This window comes from Mus musculus, chromosome 1 (assembly GCF_000001635.26).
Source record: "Mus musculus strain C57BL/6J chromosome 1, GRCm38.p6 C57BL/6J".
Classification (NCBI taxonomy): Eukaryota; Metazoa; Chordata; class Mammalia; order Rodentia; family Muridae; genus Mus; species Mus musculus.
Genome location: NC_000067.6, coordinates 85,833,666 through 85,852,158, shown reverse-complemented (window position 1 = coordinate 85,852,158; position 18,493 = coordinate 85,833,666). Strand labels below are relative to the sequence as shown.

At 42.3% G+C, this 18,493-nt stretch overlaps 1 protein-coding gene across 6 annotated transcripts in view; it reads right to left on the bottom strand.

Annotated features, from left to right (window-relative positions):
* Nucleotides 1-581: 581 nt before the first annotated feature.
* The window catches only part of Cab39 (calcium binding protein 39), a 58,137-nt gene continuing 40,225 nt past the window's right edge, over nucleotides 582-18,493 (bottom strand). For 3 of the 6 annotated variants that reach the window (NM_001355046.1, NM_133781.5, NM_001355047.1), the window contains 7 exons: nucleotides 16,672-16,836; nucleotides 14,755-14,873; nucleotides 9,793-9,961; nucleotides 7,507-7,566; nucleotides 4,684-4,749; nucleotides 3,739-3,882; nucleotides 582-3,126 (listed from right to left, as the gene is read on the bottom strand). In NM_001355046.1, the coding sequence (NP_001341975.1) occupies nucleotides 2,938-3,126; nucleotides 3,739-3,882; nucleotides 4,684-4,749; nucleotides 7,507-7,566; nucleotides 9,793-9,961; nucleotides 14,755-14,873; nucleotides 16,672-16,836 (912 nt within the window). In that variant the 3' untranslated portion in view covers nucleotides 582-2,937. The remainder of the gene's footprint in view (nucleotides 3,127-3,738; nucleotides 3,883-4,683; nucleotides 4,750-7,506; nucleotides 7,567-9,792; nucleotides 9,962-14,754; nucleotides 14,874-16,671; nucleotides 16,837-18,493) is intronic. The other 3 variants (XM_011247907.3, XM_030243907.1, XM_006529091.3) reach the window with 1 other exon arrangement.

Below are 18,493 nucleotides of genomic sequence, written 5' to 3'. Positions count from 1 at the left end.
GAATGGAATGTGAGCTTCGGGGAAGGTAACTCTGGCCTGGCAGATGAACAGTAAGATGCTTTTACTCTACTGAAGTATCGCTGGCAAGAGCAGGCCCTGTGCTCTGTGGCCCAAAATGGAGAGCTTATTGACTGACAAGGTTAAGTGTTGGCAGGGTTGTACATAGACGAGGAGCCACCTCTGGAGACAGAATAGGGGCCACATGGGCCTTGGTGCCAGAGGACTAGGCTTTCTAGGTCTCACCTTCACCATGGACATGCTCCGGTGACCTGTAAGTCTCCCTGTCAAGCAGTTAGTCTCCACTGTTGATAAAGGAACAAAAGATACATCTACACTCCCATGGGGGTGGGCAGAGGTACCATAAAATGGTACCACTGATATTGAACTTGGAGACAAGAATGGGCTATGTGACACAATAATCACCTCACACAGGGGCAAGATAAGGGTAAAACTGCAGGCGCACTAAACCTTGAGTACGGAAAAAAGTGTTAACTATTTCCTACCCACTGACAAATCACGTGCTTTTGTCTCTTGATGGAATTCTCCACAGTGACATATGACTGTCTAAAGGACATCACAAGACAGTTTCTCCAAAATTTTATTTTAATTTAAATTACAGGGCCAGCCAGATATTCTGATAAGAAATTCACTTTTCCTCAGGAGAAAGGAAACACTTTCATGTCATTAACAATTGTATACATCTCCCACTTTTTTTAAGGGTTAAAAAAAAAAAAATCACATTAAGTAACTGCCTTAAGTAAAATTAACCCTTTATAACACCAAAGAAACCACACCCAGGATAATCGTTCTGGTAATAGGAACCTAGAAAGTGATCACACTTTAAATGCAACTTTTCAATCTTGAATGTTTTCACATTGTTCTGTTTAAAAACAATCCAGAAAGCCTTCTCAGCCCTCAGCTTCCAATGTGTGAGTGACAGTTCCCTGACACACTGCATCCCATCTTCCACAGCAAGACTCTAGCACCGCTCTCTGTGTTAGCCCAAGTGGAAACTGTTCTGTTGTCTCAAGTTCTAAGAGCTAGCTTGGCAAAGAGACACTCCTTCCACTTGGTGAAATGGCCACTCTGTCACCAAATCCTGACTCACAACGCGGTGGCAAGGACTGGGTCACTTAGCACAGCTGAGTCTGCACACTACCCAGCTGAGAATGTCCTTGTCCAGAAGCCTGAATGCTTTCTCTATCTCTACTAGAGACCATCAACTATACACGCACGCACATGGGTAAAGAGAGCCTTGGAAACCCTTTACTGTAGACTGCCATTTAGATGAAATAGAACAGACCTATATTTTCTGGAGTGGTTTTTCTGACTTGTATTCCTTGAAGGAAACCTTAAAACCTGCTAAAACGTCAGCTAGGAGGCTCCTTTTACTGGCCAATGAATAATTCAGTTAGTAAGAGAGGCTAACAAAGAATAATTATGTAAATTTTTTTAGTCAGCTACAGCCATGCTGAATTGGATCGGGCAAACTCTGATTTTAAGTTGTTAGTTGTGATCCGTGTGTCACTAAGACAGACAGACACCATTCTAGTAACTTTATGTAGATACAGTCTAGGAGACATTGTTCTGCTGTGGTCACAGTCACAAAAAGTGGTGCAAAATCGGTTACTTTATAAATACTGATCATCTGCAGCATTAAGGAAAAGGACATTAAACCCATCCATCTCTCCCAGGACATCAGGACCAGGGCTCTTCTTTCCCTTAGAGAAGCCAAAGTTAGAATTATTCAGTTACTCGGCTACTGTACTGGATATTACTCTAAGAAAGAAACGGTGCTCTATAGGAGGTCCCTCACAAACAAAACAAAACAAAACAAAAAAACCAGCATTATTTAGCATAATCTGTATCATTCATAGATATGGCAACCTTAGGACTCATTTTAAATGAATAAGGCCAATATTCTGCAAGAATATGTAGCAGACAGAGTTCCAGGTATGTAGTTCTGCCTGCCAACGGCGCCCCATTGGGTAACTGAATACAAGGGATTGGTTCTTTTTCTTTTAATGCTGTGATCCTTAAATGTTAAAATCAGCATTTTCATGTAATCTCAAGTATTTCAATTACATATGAGCATTCTTTTTTTTGTTTTTTGTTTGTTGCAAAACTCAGGTAATAGTTACATACTACTACAATAACATTCCTCTGCTGTACAAATTAAACGATTTAAAAGAAATGAGCATTCTAAGAATTATATACAAAAGAAACCTGTAAGCAGTGTTGAAATGAAACATAAGGTGTTGCTGCTAGCTCTACTGTTTTAAAACACCTTCAAAAGTAAAATTAAAACACCCTTCAACCTATCCAGGTTTACAAGTTTCAAGAAAATCAAATGTCACAAAGTTCTAGAAAGCTGTGAAAAAGCATATATACACTTTCTTATGACCTTATGAAGCTCCACACTTGACAAGTTGCTAAGCTTCAGTATCAATTTATTTGCACACCAACTTTATCCTCCCCAAAGCTCACACTGGATACAGTTCTCCAACAATCCCTGTATGCGCCATCTTCCTTCGGCAGAGATGGTGGGTATGCCCGTGCCATACTGCACAGACCTGCAGAGAGCAGTGCCGATGGACGGGCAGGTGTCAGCGATGTATCACCGTCTTTTCCCTAGACCACTCTCACTCTCATTTGCTTTCATGAACCCAGCCATGTTCAGAACTCCTGTAGCAAATGGAGTCTGTGAGTTCTGAAATGACACAGAGATCAAGGGAAAGAAAGACCACGTGCGCTCTAATGTGCAAGCAGCAGCAGCTACGTTCTCCAACCTGGACTGAAAAACAAAAAGGTAAAATGAAAAACCGTTCACTTAACAGCAGATTAGCAGTAGTGCTCCCCATGAACCGATGAGAGTGCCTGATGCTGAGGAGCTGACAGCCAGTGCTGAGCTTGGATGGGACCGGGGCTGAGTAGACACTAGGCTTCCTGCTGGGCGGCTCTCTTCAAATCCCTGATCTGCTTGACTAAGTAGGTCTTCTCGTCGTTGAACTGCTCGTCCTCGGTCCTGTCGTTCTGAAACTTGCTGAGGAACTCGATGAGCTTGGTCTGGTTCTTGAGGAGGATGTCTAGGATGGGCTGCGTCTTGTTGGGGTTGGCCACAAACACCTGTAGAAGAGAACACCACGCCAGTCACAAAGACATCAGTGTCCATCCAGCAAGCTCCTGGGCAGGCAGGGACCAGGGGTTTTTCTTTAGAAGAACTTACTTTTATATGATAGTGAGGGTAATAATAATGACTACATGTTTAGCACAAAGATTGCCAAGTCATTCTGCCAACCCTGAAACACAGCACTTAGGACTAAATATCGACTTTGACTTTTAGAATCAAATTATTTCTGGGCATAAGAGGTCAGACTGAAATTTAAGAGGATCCCCCCCGCCCCCCCAGGAAAGCATTAAAACTACCTCTGGCTTTGCACCAGCCCTCACTGAATCTGCAGAAAGAGTGAAGGGGAGGGTGGGGGAGAAGGGCAGCAGGGGTCGTGTTTGTCTCCAACTATCTTCTGTGCAAGCTGAAGAGAGTAACACCCTCTCTGACTATACTTTCCCATCCCATTCTCTTGTACAAGGGCACAGCCCATTTCCATCCAGGTCCCGCTTCTGTTAAACATTCTGACTGAACTGAGTTATCACTTTGGTTACCAAAACAGGCACTAGTTTAGTAACTGCAGTGACCAGTTTCAGAAGCTGGCACCGGTGCCCGGGCGGGCGGCTCACCTTGAACACGTGGAAGGCCTCGAACTGGATGTTGCGGCTCTTGTCTCGGAGGAGGTTCATCATTAGCTTGAGGTTCTCAGGCTTGCTGATGTACTTTGTCATAATTGTGAAGTTGTGTCTGTCCAACAGCAGCTCACCCAGAAGCTGAGAAGACATAGACCATTACTCTTAAATTATTAAAACTTAAAGCAAATAAAAAAAAATTAAACAACCCATTTGATAGTCATCACTTGATGGTAGAAGAGACTAGTTTCAAAACACAGCAACAAAAATAAAAATGGACAATGTAACAAACTACCACTACCCAAAAGAAGGAAAGGGTACTAGGAAGTTCTGATTATTAACATTAAGTAATCTCTTTCCTGTTTTAAACTCTATTTAGCAGGACTTGCTTTCCGGGATGAAGGGTGTTTACCTAAGCACAAGCTAAGTGCTTCATCTTCTCACACCGGCCTCACTGACTCTTCGGCAGTGGTTCCTCAAGACAGCCCTGATGGTAAGAAACCAAGCAGGGAGCTGAAGGCACTTTCACCGGCCTCAGCGCTTCCACGTAAACTCAGTGTTTACTCAGTTACTGCTTAGCTGGGACTTTTCCTCCAGGTTGCTCTTGCACCAGGCTCTAGCTGAGGCTGTGTAGCAGCTACATACACTGCTGGGAGCAGGCATTATCCTTGTGGATAGTTGAGAGCATGCCCTGGTGCCAGCCTGCCTGGGTTCAGCTCTGTAGCCTTGAGTGGCATATTCCCCTTTGGTGTCTCTACCTTATATGTGGGCATACAGACCACCACCATACCCTGAACCCTGAAAACAAAACAACCCAACCACGCCCAAATCACAAATGTACTTTTTCCTAAAGGTCTACAACCAACACCCAATTCTCCAAGTTCAAGTCACAAATACAAAATGAAGAGAAATGAATGACATGAAAAAGAGAATGTGCCATACCTTCAGTGACTGTCTCTTTGTCACATAATTTTCTGAATGAAGTAGCTTTTCATATTCACTGAAAAACTAGGAGAGCAGAAAACATACATCAGGATAGGGAAAAGACACCTAGATAACACTGTAAAGTTTAGGACAGACTCTGAAATCAACAAAGGCCTGTGCTCTCCTGCTGACAATAATGTGATGTCAAACCTTCCTTTCTCTTGGGCCCCTCTGGTGATGCCACTTCTATTCAGGGAGCTCCTGGGACGGGTCTCCTCCAGGTTCCAGTCAGTTACAGAGATGACTCTGACAAGTCTCCCTCTACACCCTAACTCCATGTGCATAAAACACCAACACAGTGGTTCTCAACCTTCCTAATGCTGCAGCCCTTTAAGACATGTGCTGACCCCAACGTAACATTATGTAACTGCGCTACTGTAATGAATCATAATGTAAATATCCGATAAGTGAGGACCACTGCCTTAACACCACCTCACACTTTCCATATTCATTTCTTGGTGTTAAAAATTCCTATTATTTCATAAACAGGAACTCAATTTGTCTAAACCACAAAGAGAAAAATGAACCTGTTCTTTCAAGGTATCAACCAAGGAGAGAAAATAAATCTGAGAGGGGGAGAAACCTAGTGTGTTAAGTAGATGGAGGTTTTGAAAGGTGAGAACTTGCATCAAAGGTGAAGGAAGGGAGCAATATTACTTAGAATATGGGGCAGGGAAAAGATATTCCTGGAAGAAGCACAAGGAAGTTATAGTTTGAGAGACCTGGGGAGTGCAAAGCTGCAAATCAGAGCTGATAGGGCCTACCATGGCTTCAAAGTGGGGATAATAAGAACATGTCACCAGAGTAGGAACAATTAAAGTCAACCCACGGCAGGCAATCCAACTCCCCGTTAAGGATGTTAACAGAAAATTCTGAGCACCAGCACACATCTTTTAACTGATTGTTTCCCCCTATGCTTTAGTTGGTAAAACAAACAAACAAAACAAAGAATCAAAGTGGTTGGAGTTTTAAGTGCAAATATTTTATGATAGGACTTGATATTCCTTCTCCCTCAGATCTGACTGTACTCCAAACATTTCTGTAAAAATGTCTTTCTAAAATCTTGTTAGCTGATGTCACAGAGTTGAGGCCTTGTGGAAATAAAGTAGGTTAACAATGACTAACTCTTACTATGGTTAGCACGGTCTCTATGAGCTTTAGCATCAGAGGCCACACTCTCTTATCAGTGGGCATACGCTACTCTGAGGCTGCAGAAGTCCCAGAGTAAAGAAAGCCTTTGCTCTTAGGACTTGAAGTCAGACTCAGGCTTCTGATGTTAGAGCAGTGGTTCTCAACTTTCCTAATGCTGCAATCCTTTCTCTCCCTACCCCCTCCCCCTCTTTTTTTTTTTTTTTTTTTTTGAGATAGGGTTTTTCTGTGTGTCTTGGCTGAACTTGCTCTGTAGACCAGGCTGGCCTCCAACTCAGAGCCTGCCTCTGCCTCTTGAATGTTGGGATTAAAGGCACGCACTACCACTATCCAGTGCTTCAACCCTTTACAGTTCCTCAGGTTGTCATGACCTCCAACCATAAAATTATTTCCTTGCTTTTTTATAACTAATTTTGCTACTGTTATAAACCATATGTAAATATCTCATATGCAGGCTATCTAGTATGACCTTTTAAAAGGGTCATATCAAAAGGTTGAGAACCACCCTGTTAAAAAGCCTACGTTGCTCCAAAGAAACAAAAGCTGCCACCTCAAACCAGACACACACACAGGAAACACCCACATCCAAACACTCATGGCGGAAATAAAGTGCTGTCAATGTTTAAGCCACTGATGAGGCTGCTTTCTTAGCCACATGCTGTGCTGCTGCTGGGAGAGGGGGAACAAGAAGGACATACGAGGAGAGGAGGAAACACAGGTTCTGCCTCCAGAACCTTATAATGGAGTGGGATAGGAAAGCAAATGATGAAATACAACAATATTTAAAACTTCAAAGATTTAAACTACTAGTGGAAGGATTAAAAATTAAGCCAAGTCTTGTAGCATGGACGGGAAGTTTAAGTGGAAAGTTATTATTCTAAGTTCTCTACACGTGCCTATCAGAGCCTGGACAGTGTAGTGTATAGGGGCCTACTGTGGCACTGTGAGAAGCCCTCCAGAGGAAGGGAGAGGTATACGAGTGAACACAGGCACTGTAGCCCTGGGGTGGCTGTGTGGCTGACGGGCAGTAAGTCATCAAGCACCCGGGATCACTGACAGCTCTCTGGAGGTCATCATTGCTGGGTTTGACTGACACTGACACAGAGCTGGAAGCAACCTTACCGATGGCTAGTCCAATGTCCTCACTTTACAAATAAGGAGGGTTTCTAAGCCCCCAAGCAGTGAGTGCCTTGGCCATGGCCACAAAGGAGTAAGCAGCGAAGCAGGGGCAGTGCTGGGGTCCTGCCCACTAGGCCAGCGCTGCTCAAATCCTATCAGCTGCTGCCTCTTTCTCTCTACTTGTGTGCAGCAACTGATGAAAAAGGAAGAAAAAGTATAAAAGTCAGACTAAATTCTCTTTGCATCTTAACTAGATTATCATTCAGGAGCAAAACTGACCACTTCCCCCTTCTAAAATAAATAAAAAAAAGATGCAAAGGGCAATGTATGAATCAAGGTCAAATTTTGCTTCAGACTTAGTAGTCCTCAATGTTGTTTCAGTAAAGTGATCATAGCACTATTTACAAATACTAAAGAGTCAAATATCCTGATGTAAAATCTAACTTAAATCTCCATTTAAGTTAATTTTTGTTAAAAATTACAAACATCATTTAAAATATTTCACATACTTACTCTATCATAATGTTGTTCCAAAAATTCTGCACTGAGCAATTTATGTCTTGTAAGTAAATCCTAGAAGAAGAAAACATGTATTTTTAGAGTTGCTCTCCATTAATGCTTTCTTAGGAAAGAGAATTCTAAAATATCCACCAAACTGCCTAATAAACTGTTGTTAACTATTAGCACACAGTTGCTACTTAATATTTCATAATTTTTCTCAGGACCATAAAGTGACCATGAAATGACCTTGGTGTCACTTGGTCAGAACTGTTTATGCCTCATTACAGGTGGCCCTGGCCCAAGGTCACACACATGGACACCAATCCAGCTTGAGCTCCTTTGTGGAGATTACTGAGATCTGGGTATGCAGGGAGTTGATCTGCCTCTCACCTCCCAAAAATGTCCCTCACAGAAGCTTTTTGTCTGTCCAGTCATCTACTCCTGACCTTAGACTCTGACTTAACATCACTTCCTCAGAAAACTTTTCCTGATGTGTCATGGTTGTAATTCTACATGTGCTTGTGGGATTATTTAGTAAGTTCTCTCCTTCATTAGACTGTCAGTTCCATAAACACAAGGACCACACCACACTGGTATTTACAACTTTTGAATTTCTGGCACCTAAACTCTTCCTAGTACATAGCAAGGGCTTAGTGTTAATAAATACATCAATGAATGGATGAGGAAAATTAGATGATGTGTTCGGGGAAGCATCATACTCAATGTTCTGCATGGTATGCTGTCTAAGAAAGCTTCTAACCCCACCCCAAGAATTCACACTGTTCACTGCTGCACAGGGCTTGTGCTGTGTTTCCTCATTAAAGAGGGTGTTCAAGAAACTTTGCTCAGTTCCCCCAAGTCTCTTAACTGTGAGAGTTAAACAAGAGAAATAAAAAAGCTGGAATTAAGTTTCGGCCTCTCTGGAGATGCAGTAGTCATTTTACTGAACCCTTCAGTAACCATCTGCTGCTCAGCGGATGTCACATACAAGGTCTCTCTGCATGTGACAGGTGCTACAACCCCCTTCACAGGCAGAAAGGAAAGTTCAAGCATCAATGGTTGCAATGCAAAAGAGGAACACAATTACTTCCAAGGGAGTTACCAACAGAGAAAGCATCTAAGCCTCCTTGTCAAAGAGCATGTCCACCTTGTAGCCTGCTACCATGCTTGTTAAAGGCTGATGTCCCCTGAGTAGGTACCACAAGGACAGGGCTTCTATGTACAGGCCACTGCTGAATCCCCAGACCCTAGAATAGTGCTTGAAACAAGTCAGGCACTCGGAAACTGGATGGATGGAGACTAGCATGTCAGAATCTGTTCACGGTGATGCCACTTCAATTTTGTGGCTGAATCATACTTGCAGGCAATCTGAGTAAGTGCAGCCAAAGGGCCCTCTTTCACACAAGGCAATACCACACCTCTCTTCATGCTGGGCTGCTGCTCCTGAATGGGGCACTCCCTTCCATCGATGCATCCTAATCGTGAGTCTTACCCCACAAATGCGGTGAGCTTGAGACATCATGGTGACACTTAACTACAGTTTGCTTCCTTCATACATGACATGTACACACATTATCTGAGAAATTACTTAAAGCTTCTGCAGAAGCTGTACTAATTTTGGAAAATAAATCCTTGGTACTATTAATGCCTTAGTCAGGGTGAAACCTTACTGTCAGTCCCCAGGCCTTCCTCCTGTCCTACCGTATTCATTACCCTTACATACGAACTTTACCCAGAGCCACCCTTGTCTCAGGGGCTCTTTATTAAGAAGCTGAGCTCTTACAAGGAAAGTGACAATTCTGTGTTAGTGTTCATGGCTTCTGAGTATGAGTGAGCTACATGTACTAAACAAGAATTCAACAACTTATAGCTGTCCACCCTGAATGTGGTTCTTGTATTTGATAACACATATATTCCAAAATCCATGGCCTCTGAGCAGAGGCCAATTCTATTACCCCATCCAGTGCCAGCCAAAGGAGGCACTACAGAGTGCCTCATCACAAGAGAAAGCCTGCTTGTTGGACAATCTGTATATTATCTATGCCACACTTAGTGAATAATTGAACAGGAAAGTGCAATTTTGACCTTACAGGACTTTTGCTTTTCTGATAAGATTTGAGAATTTAATTTTTTTACATTACAATTTTTTTTGTGGTTTTACTACAAATACCTGAGGCATACAAATGTGTATAAAGCACATCTCTATTTCCACTAGAGGGCAGTGTGAGTAGAGGAGACAAAGATGGGGAAACAATCTGACTTGCAAGTGTGCTTAGAATTTCAGTTTTTAAATGTTACCTTGAATGTAGCAAATGCATCTGAAGCTATGTCAAATGTTGACATTTCAACATATCTGAAGAAGTCATAAAACTGTTCTGACCACAAAATGATTTTTGCAAGTGGTTCATGTCTGATGCATTCTCTTAACATTATCCCACAATTAAGAGCTATTTCTGGAGATTCATACCTGTAAAACAAAACAAAACAAAACAAACAAAAGCCATACATGATTTCTCTTTCAAGACAGCAAAAGTGAACATTTCAAACTTTCTCAATGGAAGTTTCAGATACTCCTAAGTGACTACAGCCACGTTACAGCAGGGTCATTTGATCTGGAGCTTACAGCTGCATGCAGAGGTAGACAGCTGCGTTCAATCAAGAAAATTCTGCTGGGCAGTGGTGGCACACGCCTTTAATCCCAGCACTCAGGAGGCAGAGGCAGGCGGATTTCTGAGTTCGAGGCTAGCCTGGTCTACGAAGTGAGTTCCAGGACAGCCAGGGTTACACAGAGAAACCCTGTCTTGAACTGCCCCCCAATAAAAGAAAAAGAAAACTATGGCAGAGACCATGAGACTAGTTCTGGTGGGAAAAGTCTAGAAAGAAGAGATATGATATCTAGGACCTTAGCTTACCTACCGTGCTCACAACAACCAATAGAACTACAACCTGAAAAGAACAGTAATAGAGTATTTTTCCAAATTCAGAAATTGACAGTATAAACACAACATGTCCATCCATCAAATATACAGCAATTATACATCACTGTTTCGACACTCAAAACAGTACTTCCAGATTCTCAGAGACATGTAAACCTCACACAATTGCAAGCCTCACTCTGAAGGTTTTACAAAGCATCTCTACCATGGAGAACCGGGGGATCCCAAGATCCTGGCACCTCCTCACTAACTCTGCAAATGCTGCCTTTTCCTTTATTCTCAGTTCCTCTCAGCATTTCTTCCTTTGTCATCATGAAGATCTCTCAGCTGGGCAGGCATCTCCCCTTCTCATAGACTTTCCTTTTCATAGACTGCTACCTGCTCAGACAGGCTGCTCTCGTGTTCCAAGATACCAATGTTGGCTCTGCCTCTTTCCCACCGACAAGCTCACATATGTTGTGTTTTTTGGTAGTCAAACATTTCCCAATACTCTAGTGAAATAATTATTTGGCCAGCAGAGACTTCCTCTTGGCTAAAACAGGACTGACCAAGATCTGTCTGTGTAATGTTCTCTGATGGTTCTCTTCTTGTCTATCTATGCCTTTTTGTTTTGGTAGGGTTGATCAAATTCAAGGCATTGTGAATACTTGGCAAGTATTCTATCACTGAGCTACAACCCAGCACTATCCCTCTCTTTAAAAATAGGGAAGAAAAAAGTCCCCCCAGTTCTCCTTTTTATTTCCCCGTGTTCCCCCCCTTCTTTCTGTTGTCTTTACCTGCTAAGGACAGCCCACAATCTCACAACCCCCACTGTGACTGAATTTCCTTTCCCCAGTTCACTCTTTCTGAAATGTGGCTGGGTATTTTCCAAAGTACCTGAAAAACCTCAGGAAAGGTCTATGTAAGTTGAGCATATCTAAGATGAAACCTCAACCCTGCCACTTAAAACCAAGACCTAACTTCCCACCCCCTCGGCTCTACATTTTGGCACCAGTGCTCTGTCTCTGACGCCTATCATCACAGACGTGCCATCATGGGGAAATGTTTTGCATCCATGCTGCCCATTATGGTGGCTACTAAGCCACAGGTGTGGCTATGCAAATGAGGGATGGAACAGCCATGATTTAAAGTTAAATTATTACACATGGTTAGTAGCTACCATACTAGCTTCCCTGCAAATCTTCAGCTTTCAGCACTTCCTACTTTAGAAATCACTGGGCCTTTTACTCTTCAAGTCTCTCTCTCAGCTCTACTTCCTTTCCTCTATCTCCACTGCCGCCTGCACTCACACTGTAAGAACTGCAAATGCATCCTAACCTTAAGCCAACAAAGTTTACCACCAGTGTTTCTAGCTTAGAGTTCAAAACTACTGCCAAACAAACTTCTGGGCACACTGTCCTCCTGGGTTTGCTGCTCTGGTACAAGCCATCACCTAGCCTGTCATAATAGGGTTCAGTTCTGCAGCTTACTGCTGCCTATCTCATGGTAGTCATTTTGGCTCCTGGACCGTTTTCACCAGTGATATCCCATCAGGATGCTTTCTTTTTTCTGTCTATGTAAATTCTAAGCTCTCTGCAAGTCTAACCTTAAAATGCTTCCTTTTTACAAACCCACTTAGCTGCTGAAATCCTGAAGTCTTGATTTTCTGCCTGGCAGCACTACCCCCTGTCCTTTAGTTGTACACGTCTGCCTCAGTTAGGGCACAGTACTCAGCATGTACACTGGCTCTCATGTGATTAAAAGGTCTGTTCACCAGATAGCTGATCATAGCATGAATCTTTGCTTATCTCTTATAAACAGGACACTTGCAAGACAAGGGTAATGAAGTTTAGGTTACAAGTGTGGCAGGTTTTTCAAGCTTGTCTAAATAATTAAACCATAAGCCAGTGAATACAAGGCAAACAGTTATGCTGTTCAACCTGTTAACACTAGACTGGGGATCACATTAGATTTTAAAAAGCTAGTAAAATACTGTTTCTAAATCCAGTCCATGCCAGTACTTCCTGTATACACACTAGAATCAGCAGTACCACCCCTAAAAGCTTCCATCAAAGTACTTAGAGCCTAATAAGTCAACCACATTGAACGTAAGTAATCTAAACTATTTAATCAGCTCAAGTACAGATATCTTAAAAGGTGGCTCACAGTGCTTTTTATAGAGTGCCACCTTCCAGGTCAGGCAGGAATCGTATGAACTGAGTAAGGTGTCAGAAAGCAAAGAAGCCATCACAGACCAATTGGGCTCTGCCAAAAGAACAAAGGAGCACACAATGGCCTGAGGTGGGACAACTTAAATATAGAAAAGTAAAGTTTACAATGGGCTAAACCAGCTTTGTGTTGGTTTATATACTGGCGGTCAACCTGACAGGATGAGGATCATCTAAGAGGCAAGCTCCCCAGCACACCTGTGAGGAACAATCTAGCCTAGGTAGCCTCAGCATGCTCGTTAAGGTGAGAAGGCAAGGTCGCCTCAACAATGATACCATCACCCCACGGGCTACAACTACTGTCATGGACAAAACAGAAAGGAAAAGTGAGCGGAGAACTGACTACCAGCACTCCTGACCAGCCCGTCCACCCTGACCCCCTCACCCACCCTCCAACTGAGTACAAAGTTAACCCTTCCTTCCTTGGACTGCTTTTGTCAGGACTATTGCAGGAAAAGTAACTAATATAACATCCAATATAGATTTTGAGTTAACGATGATGCTCAAACAATATATTCGCTCCTTATTCAAGTTAGTGGGCTAGAACACCAATGCACTAAAGCACGGCGCTGGCTTTCACCAGACTGTAGCTGTGAAAAGCCTGTGCAGTGCATACACGGCAGATGCATGAGGAACACGGGGAGCGCGGGGAGCAGCCTCGCCGAGCTGTGTGCAGGGAGAGAGGAGGAGCCTCAGAAAGCAGGAAAGATGCAAGGCTAATGGCTGAGGTGGGGTTGTGGGTAGGGCAGGCTTGCTGTCTCAGGTCCCAAGCCAAGCTTCATTCTAGGCCTTTCCTTCTTACCTCCTCGGCCAAGGACTCTGCTCACCAGCCCAGAGAGTTTTATGCTTTCTCTCTCAAAAATCTTATTTCAGCTTCCAGTGACAGCACATGCTTTTAATACTTTGTTCAAAAATTAGGGGTAGGTAGATCTTTTAAGTTCAAGACCAGCAGGGGTTACACAATGAGAATACAAAGGTTTTTGTTGTTGTTGTTTTTAATTCTATACATTGTTTAAAAATTATTTACATCAAAGCTACCATGAAGTAATAGGAAGTGTTAACGTTTAGATTTCAATAAACCTTTGGTTTCTATAACAAAGGAAATTCTGGTCAGTATCACACTGTTCTAAGAACAGTCAGATTTCAGACTATTCATATAGCATATTTTCCACAGGGACACTGGACCGATACAACAGTAACGGGTGAAGAAGCAACACAGATGGGTAGGAACAGAGAGGAGGAAGTAGGAGGAGCTGGCATGTGACATGTCACTGACTCATGCTTTGTCTAAACAAGTCTGAACTTGGGGGAAGTGTTAAACCATAGATACAAACCAAGTGAGGTAATGTGTAGGGAGCAAGGTCGTTCACAGCAGCAGTCAGTCACTGCAGTGGGCAAACATGCTTGCCCACTGGTTTAGCAAACACTGCCGATGCTGGAATGAGCTCAAGGGGTACCAGACAATAGTAGTGTGGAATTGACCAACTACCTACCCTGCCAGCCAGGTAGGCTCAGTGCTCAGAACGAAGAGGGTCTTTTCACTTTTGTTAGTTTAGATCTAAGTTTTGATTTTGTTTCTGAAATGGACAACTACCCAAATCAAATGCCTACTTAGCCTAGGAATAACTCCAGAAAGATGTGTAGTGACCTAGCAGCACATGTGCTCCTGAGTGAGGGTGAGCAGCATGCATGCCCCCACCCCCCAGCACCCCAAGAAGGCTTTCACTGCTGTGTGAGGTGTGAGGTGAGCTGAGGTGCAGAGGAGGCATCTCTGGACTCAACTTGGCTGGGATTTCAATGGACTTCAATGGTTTCTATCTCACAGAATACAAGTATGGCCACACTGGCTCTATTTCTTTCCTTCAGTTGTATTTGATTTGTGAACTTAAGGGCTCATAACTCACCCAATTTTAAGCTTGCATTCACAGGGTATTTTTGTGTTAGTCTAGCTTACAGGCCAAGACTTTAATGGGCAGTATATTCAAGATCTACGTAAAAGTGAGCTAAAACTACAGAGAATATCTTCCCATTTACCGACCTGGTTATCTTGTCCCACCCAAACAAACTTTTCTTTTTCTTTTCAGCTAAGAATATAAACTTTATCACATTGTACATACCCTTTCAATAACATGAACAAAATATTCTGTTGGGTGCAGATGTATTCAACAGTAGGAGTTCTTGTACCAATTTGTCTTCTGAGAATATTGTTGAAAATTTGAGCCACGTCTTTTTTGCCCTATTAGGAATACAATCATTAAAATATTTACCTGTCTAAGTATGAAAATGTCCATCCACCCTCAATATAAAGTCAAAGAGCCACTGTGTATTAGTTATGACTGGATATCTGACTTTACAACATTTGTAGACATTAAATTTCTAATTTTATCTATTTGTAATGACAAATTCTTAAATTTAACAGTGTGCAATTTTAATACAATTTTATCAACAAAGTGAAATCTCATTATAATCCACAAGTAATTTCAACCATCTCTAACTCTCAGAAGCATGCTGATTTGATTATGGGAAGCAGATGTTGGTAGCACACTTCCAATCTATAGGGATTTGAACCTTACAGAAGCGGATACTTCTGTTGTGAACAGTACAGTGTACACTTTTACAGAAACAGAAAGGAAGGAGATTATACTCTCAGTGTGATGACATTAGAGAATTTTTGGCAAGTACATAAACTCCTCTATTAAATTCACTCACCTAGGGAAGACTTAAATACATATTAAATAATAAAAGCACTAAGTATTACAAAGTTCAGAGATGAGTACTTTACAATACCACTGCACAAAACACAGACATATCTAGTGAACCTTAACAATCAGAAAGTTGCCTAAGAAATTAATAATTGACAAAAGGCTCCCAAGAGATGTTTCAGTATAGACACTGTCGTCCCAAGGCTGACAAAGCTCAGAGAGCACTGAAGCCCATGGACAGATCATTCTGGGGCCTGTGCTGGCTCAGGTGCAGTAATGGTAATTTTTACAAATCAGTCCCAGGGCACACACTTAAAAATAACAAACAAAAACAAAAACAGAAACCAATGCCTCTAAAGTTTCAAATGAATATTAAATTCAGTGTTCAGTTGAGAGAATAGGTGGAGACGGAGAAGGATCAGATATCCCAATTGCACCTCTCAAGTTAACAGAGAAAACAGTTTGATACATTATTAAAAATACACAAAATCAGTTGTATAAATGGAAATATCTAGTTCTATCTTCTCCATAGTAGGACAAAAATGTTTATTTTCCTTTAAGAATTATTGAAGTACCTATCCCTTCTTCAAACTTTACCATACCTCTCTCCACCAAAATTCACACAGATATCGAATTACGCAGGCAGATAAACACTGAGACTTAAAGCATACTCATGACATTGAAAGAGGAAGGTGCTTATGACCATGGAGACAGAGTACTTTGTGTATCTGCTTCTCAGGCTGGACTCAGGGGCCATTATCTTCATGAACTCACTATCTACCTAATGTCCTGATCCAATTGAATACACAGAGGCAATGTGGGTAGGGTAGAGGGAGCAGGCCCTAAGAGGAGAAGCCAGCTGTGCTATCTGCAGCTAGTCCAAGAATGAATGGCTTGGTTGTAGTTCCGCTCTAGCTGTGGGGCCACAGAGTACAGGCCCAGTATTACCAGAAATAAATTTTACAAAAGTCAGAAATTCAGAATTGTGAATAAAATCTGTTTCAACACTACACTAAATAAAAAATTTAAAAGCAGTGCCAGGTAAACACAAAACACATGATCTCTGCTGTAAGACATTTTAGGGTCTTCTAGCATTCTATGACGTTCTCTAGACTGTTGATTCCTTGACGCAGAGAGAAGCAGTTTATGAAACATAATCTAAATGAAAGAGTATCATGAACACCCAAGAACCTTCACGTGCAATGTGGTGAAATGTGTGTAATGTAGGTCAGGGGCCTGAGTCAACAGGGATCTTAAATTATTCCAAAGAATAGAATGCATGGAAAAGGACCACAACAAGTGCTATTGAGAATTAAGAAGCGAGTTTCTTACCTCAAAGTCAATGAGCTGTAAGTCAGCTACCAGGGTGCCGAGGAGCCCGCTATTGTACAGCTCCTGAGCCAGCTGAGCTACCGCCTCTGTCTGAGGCTCCTTCTCATTGGTGCCGTACAGAATTTCTTTCATGGCGACCAAATTTTTGGAAACTTCTTCTGTAGCCTGATTTTGGGAGGAAAGTGCAGAAGAGAAAAACAATTCATTTTAACAAACACATATTATAGCTCTATTAGCTAAATATCCATTTTTTTATAGTATTTACCTTCAGACCTATGTGCAAGCTCCAACTCCATCCTCAGGAGCTGGACACTCTACAGGAGGGGGGGGGGAAGAGGGAGGGGGAAGGTTGCAAGCACTCCCTCAGAAAGGATGACATGTTCTGAATATACAATGGAAACCCAGCTAATGTAAAGTAGAAACACAAATGACAAGACTGGGTTCCTCCTCAAGCTTGGGGAAGCTCTTCAGAAGAGGCATGTGAGGTGCTGCTGCTGCTGGGGGTGGAGATGGTGGTGATGTGTGTGAGACTAACAACTAAGCATCAGGGAGAAGGGGCAGCAGAAGGCAGCAATGAGGGAGAGGAAACTAGAAACACAAGCAAGCAAAAGAAATGGCACTGGTAGGTTAAAGAAGATGTGAAAAGTTACTGCAACAGTATGTGTCACATTCAAGAAAAACCAAGGAAAAAACAGAGACACCAAAGACAACAGACTGAGAACTAGAAACTCTGATGTTTGAAGTGGATACGGTGGATGTAACAGCAGGTAAGACCCTGCTGAAGAAAATGCTGCTGAAGAGTAACAAGTAGACAAAAATGAATCATGGGAATGACGTAGGTGGGGACATCCTGCTTATAAGCTTTAGGGTAACTTTAGTAATATACATAGCTATAGTTAGTCCCCAAAGAGAGGAAAGAACAGACAAAAAATTTGACAATGTGATCAATGAAAACAACTGTGAATTGGCCAGGTGCACACCTTCAATTCCAGTACTTGGGAGTTGGAGTTAGGCATGTCTGAGAGTTTGAGGTCAGCCTTATCTTTACGTTGTTCCAGGATAGTGAGGATTACATAGAGGGACCCTATCTCAAAAACAAACAAAAGTCCTAAGCAAAAAAAAAAAAAATACTAGTAAAAGGCAAATAAATCTCGTGTAAGAAATAGAAATAAGATGGCTGGAGAGATGGCTCAGTACTTAAAAGCACTGGCTAGTCTTCTGGGGGACCCAGATTGAGTTCCAGCCCCTACTTGTGTGCTCTCAACAGTTTGGTCACCCCAGTTACAAGGGGTATGATGCTCTCTTCTAGGCTCCTGGGCACCAGTCATGCATTTGATGAACAGACTACATGCAAGCAAAACACACATACCCATTTTTAAAAGTTAAAGGAAAAGAAATAAGAATGGATTATATAAAAAGATGGCTGTGGTGAAGAGCGCTTGCTGTGCCGTCACAAGGACTAGAATTCAGATCTTAGAACTCTCAGAAGGCCTCAGAGGGCTTCAATAATACCCTCCTCAGCTCCACGTATACACATATGCACATGTACCCACATGCAGATATAGACACAGAGGAGGAGTCCATGCAGAGATTCAGAACAAAGAACTGTTTAAATCTGATGATAGAGAGAGAATCTTAAAAGTAGCCGTTGGGGGAGGGGGGGCAGTACGGAGAGAAGCACAGCCAAAGCAAACCAAAGAATGCCAGTGGGACTTCTTGACAGAAACTATACATGCCAGCAGATAGCAGGGAACTGCTAAAACTACTAAGAAAACCAAACTACTAAGCTATCATCCTAGAATTTTATAATCCAATAAAAATG